At 44.5% G+C, this 15170-nt stretch overlaps 1 protein-coding gene across 1 annotated transcript in view; it reads right to left on the bottom strand.

The window, feature by feature from the left end:
• Positions 1–3175: 3175 nt before the first annotated feature.
• The window catches only part of SNX27 (sorting nexin 27), a 116921-nt gene continuing 104926 nt past the window's right edge, over positions 3176–15170 (bottom strand). The window contains exons 9-12 of the mRNA XM_066362500.1: positions 8807–8956; positions 8366–8494; positions 7904–7963; positions 3176–6975 (exon numbers count right to left, since the gene is read on the bottom strand). Of these exons, the coding sequence (XP_066218597.1) occupies positions 6928–6975; positions 7904–7963; positions 8366–8494; positions 8807–8956 (387 nt within the window). The 3' untranslated portion in view covers positions 3176–6927. The remainder of the gene's footprint in view (positions 6976–7903; positions 7964–8365; positions 8495–8806; positions 8957–15170) is intronic.

The raw sequence follows: 15170 nt of genomic DNA on the forward strand, positions 1-15170 counted from the left end.
ACACTTCCCTAAAATATGACTACCCATCATAAACTACTTTTAGCTGGAAAGGCTTGATTAACCCGTCCTGAGTGTTTCCATCTCTAAATCCACAAGGCCATTGTGGAGGGCACACCTGAGTTTGTCAGGGTTAGTTCGTGACTCCGTCTTTTATTTTTCATCCACAGCTCATAAAAGTATCCACCTAAAATTGCTAATTACTGACTCAGTTATCACTAAAAGTTAAGGTTTGTGAAAGAATTCTGCTCAATTTGAAAGAAATTATATGGTTTTAATGCTAAAAGTTATGAAGGTATGAAAAGAAAGTACTTTTAAAAAGGAAGTAAGTTGTTCTGAAAGATGGTTATTTCTGAATAGAAAAGGAGGGTTGTGTCAGTTGCAGAAGGTTGTAAAAGTTGCAGAAGGTTTGATCAGAGGAACAAGTATTTACAAGGCAGTTTTATAGACTGCAGCTGAAAACATATCATAGTTGCAATCTGTTCTTCCCTTATTTCTATACCAGATCCACCACGCTGCGTTTCTTATTTTGTCTGTCTTATCCTCTCTATAACCTCCATAAATTCCTGGTCTCCTGTGTTTCTTCTTCATCCATAGGGAAATAATTCCCTATTTCTCACCACAATCTTAGTCTATCTTACAAAACTACATAAACTCTCCTCCCTTCCGAATTCAAGCCTTCCCTCTACCAAATGATTCAAAGCCAAATCCCTCTTTAGAAGTCACATTCCAACAAGATATACTAGTAGCTCTCACCAGAACACTCACTCTAGCCCAGGGATGTGAAATTAACATACGTGACAGTTTAAATACATACATCCCTAACTCTCCCTATAAAAGACCCTGCTACTCTATATACTCTCCTACTAACTCAAGCCCCCCTTACGCTTCACTAAAATATTAGAAAATATTTCAGCTGCCCGTTACCAAAAAACAGTATACAACATCACTGTCACTCTGCAGTTTCCAATCACACAATAGTCTCAACAAATAAGACTATCAGGTCCCTCCTTAGACAAACGCCTGCTTTCTCCAACCAGTCTGATTTTCCTCTTCCACATTACAAGCCTCTTCTTTGAATTGTTCTTATCCCTCCCTCTCCCTTTTCCAGATCACCTCCCACTGTGGTTCCCTCTCATTTTCACTGTACCCTGCAAGTAACTTACCTACCCATCTCTCTCCCCTTATCAGTGCTGCAATAGGGTCTACATTATCAACCTGGACAGCAGAACTGCAAAAGAAAAAGCACACTTCCCTATTCTCTCTCACCTTTTCTCAATTCGTCTCTCCCTGCCTGACACAACAGAAAATACTCTTCCTCTGTGGTGAGGATGCCTACCTTTGCCTTCCTACTTAACTGGACAGGAACCTGTACTTTAACATAGCTCTCTCCCAATGTTGATACAACGTCTAACAACCAGTCTCTACCCAGTCCAGTGACCCAGGGACCCAGCAACTCCAGCACAGGAGGGCAGGGCAGCTCATCCCTCTCTTAAAAACTCTTATAATTGTCACTCAAGTGTTCTTTTTCTTTCTTTTTTTTTTTTTTGTCTATTTTGTTTTTAAAAGTGTTAATTCATGCAGGCTGCTGCTTCATCCCCATGCACCAGAGTTCTTATACAGAGTCTAACCAAGACAGCAGTTACAAGAACCACCAGTCGTATTTTCCTCCTCCAGGCTGCGCACCAACACCAGCACCAACCGGTGCCCCAGCAGATGACTGCCTAAGGACATTTACAAACCAGTCTGTAGGCAAGACTGTTATTTCAAGTAGGAAAGACTGTTATTTCAAGCCACCGCTGTTCCAGGCTTCGGCCAATTCCCGTCCATCCTCCTCCCCATACATACTTCACTGACCCTAATCAGCTAGAAGCAGCTACAGAAGACAGCGACCTTTGTCCCTTTTCCATAAACAACAAAAGGCTGGAATGTAAGGTTTGGGTTCAGGGCGGCTTTTAAAACCAGAGCCCCCTTTAAAACTAAAATTCCCCTCACCCAATTTCTTACCTAGGCTCAAAGCAGCACATTTTCCACCCCCACTGGGAGGCTGTAGTTAATTGGCTTGCTATTCTCTCCCTTAGTGGCCTCCTGGCCCTCACTTTGAAATACAGCTAAAAGTTTATCTTTGCAAAAGTCAGGGAAAACTTACATTGGGAAGGGAACCGACAAGTAGAGGAGTTGAAATCACAATAAAAGCTAGGCTACAGGCCTAGGGTGCTATCCTCTGATAGCAGTCTTCTGGGAGATCAGTCCCTGTCCCCCCTTCCCCATTCCAAAGGCAGTGCAAACCAATGGGAGGGGGGACTGGTTGGCTTGAAGCCTCAGCTGGCCTGCCCCACCCAGGACCTTCTGAACTAGCACAGGCCTCCGTTACACAGTTGAGCCAGGAGATAAAAAAATTTGGAGAAACTGTGGCACCTCTCCAATCCACATACAAAAAAGTATTACTTTGTACCTATAGAGGCTGTGACCGTCAGCCGCTTTTTCCAAGACCCCTGACTAAACTATAAATACCCTACTCCAACCCTTCCCAGCATTTGCGTCCATCTTGGCACACTTGCACCCAAGCATTTTAAATAAACAACCCTTTTGAAACAAATCAGCCTTGTGTTTTTGGTTTGGCTCTCCCCAGTGCCCACGAAAAGACCCAGGAAGGGGTTTATAGCCTGTCAGCTATTTCATATGGATAAGTCAGTCCGCTGAAGTTCTCTCCAGGTCAGACACAGTTGGGGGTTTATACCAACCTGCCAGTTGCCAAGAGAAGCTGGAAGGAGGCTTTCCCCTTCCCCAGTGAACCAGACACCCTCAGATTTAACCTAACTAAGATCTGTCCCAAGGACTTTGCCAGGCTCTATCTGTATAAGGTTGAGGGCAAGGAGTCCTGTGAGCTAACATAACATGGGCTTTGTGCAGGCTGGCACAATCAACTGAGGTCTGGGGGAGAGGACAGAATCCTCAAAGGAGCCACTGAACACAGCGTCAGGCCAAGGGCTCCCAGCTTCTCCCCCTCTCACCTTCCTCATCATATGCCCTTGAAGGCTGCCTCCCTGCTTACTTGGGAGAACTAGTTAAATGTTCCTTCCCAGTTTCAGACTGACCATTCTAACTCAAGTCTTGAAGGCCCCCTTTCACTTCTTGCCACACAACCCAAAGGATTTGTAGTCTAGGAAACCAAAGAATAGTTTCATCAATAAATCAATTTATTTAAAAGAATATGTTACAATTAATTACACTAAGTGACATTACCAAACAATTTTAGAGTGGTTAGCTCTAGAACAAGGAATGAAAGAAACACTGTTAGCCATTATGTGTCTGTGTATTTTCTCTTCACATTTCTTAAATCACAAATAAAAAATACAAGATACTGCAGTGAAAATACAATTAGTTTCTCTCAAATAAATTAAAAGTGTGCATGGCCTGGGGAAAACTGAAGCCCGGCTCATGGGCTTAAAAAGGGGGCATGATATAAAATCGGTGTCCAACTTGAGCAGTTGGCCAAGAACCTTCACCCCATATTACTTCCCTCTTCAATTCTGATCTCCCCCAGAGCCCTAAGCTTCCCACACACCTGAGATTATTGCTGAGGAGAGAGCTGATGTCCTGGTGTAAGGCCTGGCATGACATGCTCAAGTATAGAAGAGGAACACAGGAGGTGGGACAGGAAGATGAGACGCTAAAGCATACCCATCACCTCTAGTCTCTCTCTCAGTATTCAAGCACATCAACCTCCTTTGAAAAGGAGGCTAACATGACACAATCAATCTGGTGAAGGGACCAAGCAGGACGTTGGGAGTCCAAAAGACCAAATGGTTTCTACTGCTGCATCAACCCAGCCAGAGCACGATGGAGAGCAAGGTAATCCCTCCAGGTCTGGGGACTTCAGATTAACGGGGATGCAGTCCCTTTTAAGAAAACTGCTTCCTAGGAGCCAGATCCATAAGTCTGCAAATTCTGAGATGAGGCAAAGGTCTCACTTCCTGTCAGTGCTCTTATCTTGCTGCTCCAAGCATTGGGTTAGGAGCTACCAGAGGGGATAACCCAAAGCTACTGGCCTGGTAAGTAGAAGAAACCACATGGGCCAGACATGGGGATGGCAAACATTTCTCTAATTCCTCCCCATGTCAAGCATAGCTCTATCCAGGCCTAGGAGTTGCCTTGAGCACTTACCTGTGCTGAGCTTAGGCCTAGGGCAAGGGAAGGGCAGAAAAATGGAGAGCAGAATAAAAATATAAAGAGCAGAGCCCAAAGCATGGTCCCAGGGAACCTTTCTTCAGGGACAGGATTTTATAGGGCCTGCATCTTCTCCTGATCCATAAAAAACTTGGAGCTTTTACCAAAGAGTATAGAAACTGAGCGAGGACAACAGGAGACCAGGAAAATCCTGATGGCTCTGCTGTGGGCAAGGCAGGGGCGGGCGGGGGAGGGGGGCTCACTTTCGTTTCCCAGAGACAGAAACTGAAAAAGAAGCCTCCTTGGGCAGAACCCAAGACTAAGAGAGGGAGCAAGGATTAGAGAGGAACTGAGGAGCAAAGGGGGAAAGGAATGTCACATTAACACTGCTTCATGCAAAGAAGAGCTGGATCTTCTGGAGTGCCACAGAAGCCTCTGCCTCCGTTGCAGGAGGCCGCTGTACGTGGAAGAGGAGAAGGCGCTGCCTCGGGAGCCTCCCCCACCTTGCTGCAGCTGGATGCTGTGTCACTGGTACAGCCTCAGTAACGGTCATTCCTGCACAGATTCTGCCAACAGACCACTTACCTATGGGGCCTTCACCCAGTGGCCAAAGCACCAAGTGAATTCTAGTCAGAAAGGGGACAAAGCAGCATCCACTAAGGGACCTCCATCCTAAGGGAATCTCCATGTCTCACATCGGATGTCAGCACCTGGGCTGTCATGTGGCCTCCTGGATTTGTTTATTCTTGGCCTACTCTGAGGGAACAGGGGAAAATTGCTAATTTTTTATAGTTTGAACAAATCCTCTTTAGCATTTTGGAGTAGGAAATCAGTATGTCTTCTTTCCAGGGTCCTTTGGCTCATTATTAAATTCATTTAAGCCAAAAGAAGTTAATCTTATGTCGAAGCCCTCAAATCAAGGATCATTCTCTGCACATTTTAACAGTCAGCATTCATACATTTTGCACTCTGTGATTCCACCTGGGTTTGGAGAAGGGGAGAGAAGACAAGGTATGCTATATGATCCTACACTCCCCTGGGGCAAATGGCTGCCAGGTTAAAAGTGAGGGAAAAAGTGGCCTCACAATGATCTGCAAAAACAAGTTACAAAAAAAGAAACTTCAAACCACCCCAACACTGCTCAGTGCAGTTGACTACAACCACCTAAGGATGTCTCCCAGTTAGACAAAGCAAAAGATGCCACCTATGGAGGTTTCTGTTTAGAAGGTGAAGAAGGGAAAAAGAAAAGAAGACTCAAAGCTAGATGTGTTTCAGTTGAACAAGAGCCTGACTTATAGCTCCCAGTGCAATTATCTAAAGACAGAGCCTGGGGCTGAGACTGTCTTCCTATTCCAGTCAGCCCGGCTCCTGATCTCCAATGGGCTAAGTGCAAGGTCAGATTAGGAGCTCTTTAAGTGACAAAAACATTTTCCTTCAGTCTCCTTTCAGTTCAAAGCTGAGATCCAACCCAAGTCAATCATATTCCTACTGCTCCTTCCTGATTCCTCAGCCGGCTTAAATGGGTTATGGTTTTGACAGACCACTGATTCATCAAAGTTTCCCCAAGGCCTGGGGTTACTGTAAGGTCCATCCCCACACAACTGTTTAAGGAAGTCACAGATAATGTAATAGTTACAGGTGGTTATTGGTCACAAATTGGGTAGGGAAAAGCTTATGAACATAGGGTATTTATTTGTTCCTTCCTTTCCCCTACCTAAGTCCAACCTTTGTGCCTAAAGGTGTCAGCTTTAACTCTGGTCCCTAGTACTACCCCTGCTTCAGAAGAGGCAGGGAAATGAGAAATTACCACCATGAAATGTTTCAGGTTCCTGCAGCATCAACCACCTAAACCCACTCCCTGCCTCCCCATTCTAGGTCAGCTGAGGAAAGCACACAGGGGCCCAGGGAAGCGGGAAGACGTGGAATGTGGCTGGAAAGCCATGAGTGGGAGACAGAGATGGGCCAGGAAAAATGTTCTGGAATTAAGAAACCACACCTCGTCTGCAGACTCTCCTGCAGACCTGCAGCTTTGCTGCTCTTTAGGAACACACCTCTCTCCCCCCACAGCCTCTTGAGAGATAAAGAAACTATGCTCCCTGCTTCCCAGTCCACGAGCCAGACTCTGCACTCAGTACAAAAAAGGGGAAAAACCCAAGCAGGTTGTAAACTTTTCGAGTCCTTCATGAGGAGAGGTATTTTCCCTGTAAAATTTTTTTTCCTTTTTAAAGTTTGTTTCAAAATAAAGAAAGCAAGAAAGAAGTCATGAATTCTAGTGAAAGGTGTGTAAAAACACAAGCTAAAAAAGGTACTGCCATCAATATGAAATTTAAAAACAAATATATATATGTATATACGTGCAGCTAATTTGTGTATATATAATTTTTACATACATACATATATATGTCTGAATAGTGCAAATGGATGGAGTTCATAGTTCCAGTTTTAAAAATATAGTACAAGGAGAGTCTGTTGGTGTGAGGCCCAGGTGAAGGACAAAGATACCTTTGGCGAGTTGATTGGGCTTACTTCTTTTCCTATCTTACTTAATCAGTTGACTCCTGGTGCTGACCAATCTGTTGTTTTCTACCGGCTCAATTCCAGAGACATGAAACTCAGGATTATTAATAATATTTAGTTTAGGGGTTTTGAATATAATGACTCTTTTCCTTTTCTTTTGTGTTAATGGTTACTCTGTCTGACATAGGAGACAAAAGGGATAAGAGGATGAAGGTGAAGAGAAGGGAAGGGGAGAAGGAAAGGCTAGGTGGCCACATCCCTCTGCTGTGACCTCGCCATCTGGAAAATGTTCTGAAAGGAAAAAAAAAAAAAGTTACTGGGAAGCCTTGGATGTCCACGTTTCCTCCGTCTGGAGGCAACCGCTCAAACAGAATCAGAAAATATCCGACTGGATGGCTTGATCTGATTGGCCTCTTCCCCCAATACTACTTCCCATCTAGAATCCCAGTGTTCTGGAGCCGGAAGAGACCTTGGATATTAATTATCTGGCTCAGCCTTCCTATTCTACACATCAGAAAGAATGAGAAAACTGGGCTTTAAAAGGGAGACTGATTTGCCTAAAATCAGAGAGAAAAAAAGCTGTGAGAGAATCAAGATCTGGTTCCCAAAGCCCAATGTTCTTTCTACTGTCCAAGAATATCCTTGTTCACCTGTAACCAGTGTAATTACATTAACCAACGTCACCCCAATTAAAAAAAAAAGAGAGAGAGAGAATATACACGTTCATGTCTTGACTCTATCTGCTGGATCTTGGAAACATTTTCCTTGAACTAAGTGGCTAATTATTCAGAATATTCCAAATTCTGCTCCAGCACAGGCATACACAGACAGCAGTAAAGCAGGAGCAAAACTCTGCCTACAAATCCATATTCCTGGTTAGCTTAGACAGACTCATCCAGTCAGGGCAGTGGCAGTTAAAACTGAGGACAGCTGCCCTGGGTCAGGAACAGCGTAGAGGGTGATCTTATAAAAACAGGCAGAGGAGAGCCCATGAAGTCATGAGAGACAGCACAGCCTGCACCCAGGAGCCATCCTCTAGACAAGGGAAGAAGCAAGGCTAACTAGCCATCTCTGGAAGTGTATTGTGGCTCACATGGGATAATCAGTCCCAGAAAGATGAAGATGGAGGTGGGTGGGGGGGTCCCCGGATATCTGGCCATAGGCCTAAACATTTTAAACAAAGATGAAAAAAAATCCATTCAAGATTGTTTAGAATTACCTCTTTTCTCCACTTGAGCTCACAGAACACCCTCTCAAAGCATTCATGCATGTAATTGAACTGAAAAAAAAAAAAACAAAAAAAAAAAACATAGCAACACTCACTGACTTCTGTGGACCAGGTACCACAAGGCCATGCCTTTGAACTTCTGCCCCCAGTGTCCCCACCTTCCAAACTTGCTCAGCCCACAGCAATACCCAGACAGCTCCACAGAACCCAGGCCTTGCCCTTCTACTATTCTCTGGCTCCTTCTAGTGTTAACTGTGAGTCAAGCAGGATGTGAAGTTGCCAATCATAATTGGGCAAGGAAAGACAGGAAGAACCTGGGGCTCTAGAATTCTAACAGGTTCTGATTCAAGACCACTGCGATTTCTAGAGCTCCCTCCACTTGGGCATTTAGTTTGAGGAAAACTTGAAGCCCACTCTACTTCCCCCAAGCATGCTTCCCTGGCTACCACTTACATACGGTGTGAAGATTTTAACCCATCGAGGCTTCTTCTCTCCTCGTGCATATTCAAAACAGAAGGCCATTCCTTCTTCATCTGTATCCCATCGCTGCATCTCATCCCACTCAAATGCTATTACCTGGTTCTAAACAACCGAGAACAAGAGTATAAGTTTGAGAATCCTGGGAAGCTTATGTAAGATAATTCTGAACCAGGCAGCAGAACAGAAGTAAGTGCAGATGTCTGATCGTTTCAGGGACAAGACTGTGACAGAAAAATAAGTCAGTGTATTGTGTAAAGGTGAGATCAGTGTGCGTCCAGAACGTATTTATCTAATCCAGTCAAAACTGTTTTGACTTCATGCCAGCACCATCACCACCCACAAGGAACTAAAACATAGCAAGTGAGTATCCAAGTATCCCGTGTTCCTAGCCCCAGCCTCATGCTGAACTCTTACCTCCAGCTGTCCTTCTTCAGTGCAAGCATGAAGTTTAAAGTGCATGATGCTGATGGCTGTGATAACATGCCCCTTCCTCCTCGAGTCACAGGCACAGTGGGGGAAGATTATTTCATTGTAGCCCTCACAAGTTCTTAGCATATTGAGGTACTAGAAAACAAAAAGGAAGGGAAAACAGTGTTACCATGGCACTAAACCACTATGAAGAGCTGCTGAAAGGGCACAAGAACACAGAATCCTTTCCCAGTACCCTGAACACCTTGCCTTTGGTCTCACGCCCATTCCGAGGTTGGGACAGGACTCTGAGATTATCTTTTATCCCAACTGCCAACCAGGACTCCGAGATGATCCTTTATCCCAACCACCAACCAGAACTCCAAGATGATCTTTTATTCCAGCCGCCAACAAGGACTCCGAGATGATCCTTTATCCCCACCACCAACCAGGACTCTGAGATGATCCTTTATCCCAACTGCCAACCTCACCCCCTCTTTCTACTTAAAGAAAGATACACAAATGAAGCTAGAAGAGAAACTGTCTCCAAAACTGCTAGGACTAGAAGGGAACTCACAATGCCACTTTAACCCTCTACTTTCACTATACCTAAGGGGTAGAAATCAAATCTACTCTTATAATTAAGGAAAGAGGCGAATGTTTCTCCCCTTCCCTTCTCCAACCAGGTTACAATGATCTTGGTGATGATGATGATGAAGTTACCTGAGACTTTAAAAACTAGTCATTTTACAGAAACCCAGAATAATATGAGATCTGTTTAAGGCCACCAGTAACAGTAAGTGGTAAGCCAAGTTTAATATCTTGGTCACTGATCCTTTCTCTATCACCAACTAAGTACCCAAATAAGCCCCACCATCCCCTCGGTCTTTTTTTACTTTTGTGACAGAGAGAGAAACAGATAGGGACAGACAGGCAAGAAGGGAAAGAGATGAGAAGCATCAATTCTTTGTCGTGGCTCTGTAGTTGTTCATTGATTGCTTCCTCATATGTGCCTTGACTGGGTGGCTACAGCAGAGTGAGTGACCCCTTGCTCAAGCCAGCGACCTTGGGCTTCAAGCCAGCGACCTTTGAGCTCAAGCCAGTGACCATGGGGTCATGTCTATGATCCTATGCTCAATCCAGCTACCTTGCGTTCAAGCTGGTAAACCTGCACTCAAGCCAGATGAGCCCACGCTCAAGCCAGCAACCTTGGAGTTTCAACCTGAGTCCTCTGCATCCCAGTCTGGCACACTATCCACTGCACCACACAGTCTGGTCAGGCTACTCGGTCTTCTTAAAAAGCACATGGGCCACAATAAAATGATATATATAACCCTCACAGGTGAATGCTGCAAGCTTAATACAGAGAGGTCTCAACCACTGAGTCTACCTCAGTTCCTTGTCCTTTCTCCTCTACAAATAAGGCTGGCCTCTCTTTCACTCAACTCACTATTTTGAGATAAGAGGGGAGAGAGTTAAAAAAAGACAAGTGAGAAGAAGAGTAAAAGATGATTAAAAAAAAGACTCATGGACTCTGACCTGGTTTCCTCTCAGGGACTGCCTGGGAAACAGGCAAATAGCCTTACACATCAACGGGAAGCCTAGGCACACTGGCGATGTGTGCCCAGTGCCAAGAAGACAAAGGCATAGTACTCCAGTAGTTTCAATGAGATGGGCAGGGAGATTAGAATGGAGACTAGCCTTCTGCCTTACCAAGAGAGAAAAGAAGGGACAGAGGCCCCCAAAGACCCTAGGCAACCTATGGCTCTGGCACCAATAAATGGCACCTGATAATTGTTGCTCTTGACACCAAGTGCCCAGGGGAAAATCGTACCACATGCTCTCTCCCCTACTTTCTATTTATTTCTGCTTGAGTAAAAATAATAGCAACTTAGAAAGGAAGAAATTTAAGAATAGCAAGAACACAAGGCCAGGGTCAATTCAAAAGTGCCACAATACTTCATTTGCATCATTGTTCGTCTCTCATCTCCCCTTCCATCACCCTATTCCATCCCCTTCCCCTTCACACATCCTTCCTATATCAGTGATAAATGTGGACACTGCTTGGCCTTGCTATTGGCACTATGTACAGAAAGAAATCCCTGGCCACTATACTTCGGTAAACATGACAGGCAGTGCCATAGAAGAGAACTCTTCTGGGGTTATAAGCAGCAGCAAAGACTGGGACAGGAAGCAGTACACAGAGGGGTGACCAAAAGCCTGGGCTTGAATCCTGGTTCCATCACTTCCTAACTGCCAGGCAAATTACCTGAACTCAAGCAAATTACTAAATCCCAGGAGCCCTGGTTTCATCTTCTGTAAAAGGGGAAATAATAAACCTACATCACAGTTATTTGCAAGCATTACAGCATGTAGCACAGTATTTAGTGCATAATTAGGTATTCAATAAAGGATAGCCTAAAAAATAATTTTAAAGGCTGTATTCTTAGCCAGTAGGCTCAACTATCTTCTCTCAAGAATGACCTGTGACCCCAAGCAAAAGACCCTTGGGCCCGGGGCTCCCTCTCATACTTTGTGCAGGTTCCAGGCCTATTCGCTGCATTGATAAGCAGCCTGACCCTGGGGCTTAGTGGAGAGGGAGTTCTGTCTTCACACCACCACCCAGCCCAAAGCTAGGGATCTGTTTGTAGTATTTGACAACTAAGCTTTTCTCTTCTGTACAGAATCCAATAAAAATCTTCCTATGATTTGCATCTTAAAAAAGAGAGAGAGAGAGAGAGAATGCCCTATTAAATGATATAAGTGGAAGCTGCTTTTATTTATTTATTATTATTTTTTTTTCTTTCTGGAAAAAAAGCTGGAAATGGGGAGAGACAGTCAGAGAGACTCCTGCATGCGCCCAACCAGGATCCACCCGGCACACCCACCAGGGGCTACGCTCTGCCCACCAGGGGGCGATGCTCTGCCCCTCCGGGGCGTCGCTCTGCCGGACCAGACCCACTCTAGCGCCTGGGGCAGAGGCCAAGGAGCCATCCCCAGCGCCCGGGCTATCTTTGCTCCAATGGAGCCTTGGCTGCGGAAGGGGAAGAAAGAGACAGAGAGGAAGGGGGGGGGGGTGTGGAGAAGCAAATGGGCGCCTCTCCTGTGTGCCCTGGCCGGGAATCGAACCCGAGACTTCTGCACGCCAGGCCGACGCTCTACTGCTGAGCCAACCGGCCAGAGCCTGGAAGCTGCTTTTAAAAACTCCAGGGAAAAGAGCGTGTAAGTGAGACAGATGAAACACAAATGGCAGACAGCTGAAGTCTGCTGGGGCTGAGTAATGGGTACATGGGTGCTCGATGTACTATTCTCTCAATGTCTTTACATATTTGAAAATTTCTATAATAAAATGTTAGAAGAAAAAAGAAAACCAGGCCTGCAGCACTCAATTCAAGTCATCCTCCTTACGCAGTCATCAGAAACTTTCTCCGTGCTCAATAAGCAGTAAATTCTGCTCAAAGATGCAAAAGAATTTCAAACGCTGTGTTACACAGCCTTGAGACTCGCCCTGCTTATGTACTTCAACAAAAAGTGCCTTCTGCATAACACATTTGCTGAGAGTACTCTTCTTTGAGAGGCCACTACAATTTTTTAAAAGATTTTATTTATTCATTTTAGAGAGGGGAGTGGGGGGAGAGAGAGATAAGGGGGATGAAAAGCAGGAAACATCAACTTCCATATGTGCCTTGACCAGGTAAGCCTGGGGTTTCAAACCAGTGACCTCAGTATTCCAGATTGACAATTTACCTACTATGCCACGATAGGTTAGGCCACTACTGTTTTAAAAAAATATTCCCACAATATTCCAAATTGAGAGTTTAAAAAAATTTTAAAAATATATTTATATATATAATCACTTTATATATAAATATATTTATACATATATATTAAAACACATTATATTTACACATGTATATGTATATTTTTAAAGAGAGAAACATGCAAAGAGTGAAATTAGGAAAAGACATCAGAAGAGATGTGGAGCTCTGCATATCTTGAACTCTCTCCTGTGACCTTGCATAAGTTCTTGGACCTGGGCCTTCCCTTCTGCCATTCGGAAATAAAGGCCACTGCTGCCACCCTCGCTTCACTGCTGTAGGATAAAACATATTGCTTTGGAGGCTGACACAAATAGGTTCAAATCCTAGTTCTACTTCTGGCAAAGCTTATGATTTTGGGTAAACCTTCCTTTCTCAGACTCCAGCCCTCCTCTGCAAAGCGGGATAACTGCATGGTTGTCAGGAGGAAATGAGAATGTACACAGGGTCCAGAACAGTACCAGACACGCAGTATGTGCCCTCTCTCTATCCCCTTGGAATAAAAAAGCTGATTTATCCCTCCACATTCAGAATGTAGTCCTTGAAAACAAAGGACCTTCAGAAGATTTTCTAATTGTATAGTTCTAAAAATAACCTGAGTGAAAACTAAGGGCGAGAGTGACATCAGAGAAATGGCACCATGAGGGACACTCCCAATCTCTCCCCTTGAAATTTCAACAAATTGAACAACTAAACACAGAGAGAAAAGCTCAGGAACACCTGAAATATACACACACCAGACAAAGGTATGATTGGGCAAAAAGGTGGCTGAATATATAATCCACTCGGAAGGAAATAAGATGGAGAATGGGGTATTTCGTTTTCCTCACTTATCTGAGGAAAAGGTGCTTTCGTCTGGAGCCGAGCGAAGCAGAGGGTCTGAGGCAGAGGGAAAGGAGCTGAGTTTGGGTAGGTGTTCAAGCAGAAGAAAGAACATGCAGCTCTGTCAGAGATCGCAGATGCAGGGTGCATGCACTGGCGGTGGGCCCTACCTAGAATTGCCGGTGCAGGGTGCCCGTGTGAGCCATCGTCAGCATCTTTGTGCATTCCCGGCCCCACGATCACCGGCAGTGTGCGAGTGGCTACACCTAGCATCATTGGCGTGGGCACGGAGAGCTTAGCCCGAGATTATCAGTGAAAGGGACCTCCGTGGGCTGTTGCCAGCACCTTTGTGCATTCCCGGCTCCACGATCACCAGCGTGGTGTGTGTGCATGGGCCAAACCCCTTGGCCTGAGACTGTCGGGCCTGGGGTGATTCCGTGGGCTGATGCAGGCTTCTGAGTTCATTCTCAGCTCTGACTGAGATCACAGGCGCTGGGTGCCTGAGGGGGCGGGTGCAGGCCTTTGTGTGCATTGCTGGAGTCGTGGGGGCTGGCCACACATGTGGCTTACTGTGGCCTACCAAACAGCGCATGAGGAAAAGCCTGTGGAGATTAGACCCCAGGCACACTAAGGTGTGCTGGACCCGCCCGTGGGCCCATAGAAAGGTGCTAGATCTGCAATCGGCTCCCAGCCCTGCCTGCTCTTGCTGGCAGCTCTGGTTGCCACTGCCTTACCCAGAACTGAGCTTTGAGTGGTACTGGAGGAAGGACCTGGCTGCTCTTAGAGTCTCTTATTCTGCAAGCAGTGGCTGGGGCGAACCTCACAGCTAAGTCCCCAGGCTGCTAGCTCAGGTTGCAGGGACAAGGGGAGAGGTGCCTGGAAAGCTAAGACTCCCATTGTCAGAGCCTTAAATCCCTAACAAGCCCCGCCTACCAAAGGGACTGAGGACCAGCCTACATCATTGCCACAGAGACACACCAGCAGACCTCTGCCCAAAAGCGCCACAGGGGCAAAACTTGTAGTATACTGCCACCTGATAGAAAAAATAGAGAAAAAAAAGGAAGAAGTTACCTCTCAAAAACAGGAAAAAATTAATTTTTATAATGTTTTTCCATTTTGGTCATTTTATCTTCTTTCCTTTTTCTTTTTATACTTTTCATTTTGAACTTCATTATCCATAGTTATTACATTTTTCATTCTTGCTATTTGTAATGGTTTCATTTCAGAAACATTTACTTCTTTTTGTTGTTTTTCCTTTTATTTTCTCTCTTCCCATTTCCTCTCCTTTCTCTATTTTTTTTCCTTTTTCTCTCATTCAATCATCATTTATCATCAAATTATTATATTTTGGACTTATATTTTTCTTTGTGGCATTTTGCTTGTTTTTCACTTCATTTTTTCTCTCTTTTGTCATTTTTCCTCAGTTCCTGATCCTTGTTCTCTGTAGTTTTTGTTCTATTAATCATGATAGAGTTTTCATTTTTTCACTTTTTATTTTTAAATTATCTCTTATTAGTGTTATTAAAAACACCACTCTCAAGTGCCATTAAGAAAAAGAAATCAAATATCATGGATACAAAAGACAGAGATGAAGCTCAGATAGATAATGAAAAATCTCTAGACAGAAATTTCAATTACTTGGAAACCTTGGAGTTTAATGACAGAAAATACAAAATTGAAGTCCTAAAAATACTCAGTGAAATACAAGAAAGCTCGGAAAGGCAATTTAG

This window comes from Saccopteryx leptura, chromosome 2 (assembly GCF_036850995.1).
Source record: "Saccopteryx leptura isolate mSacLep1 chromosome 2, mSacLep1_pri_phased_curated, whole genome shotgun sequence".
In the NCBI taxonomy this organism is placed as follows: Eukaryota; Metazoa; Chordata; class Mammalia; order Chiroptera; family Emballonuridae; genus Saccopteryx; species Saccopteryx leptura.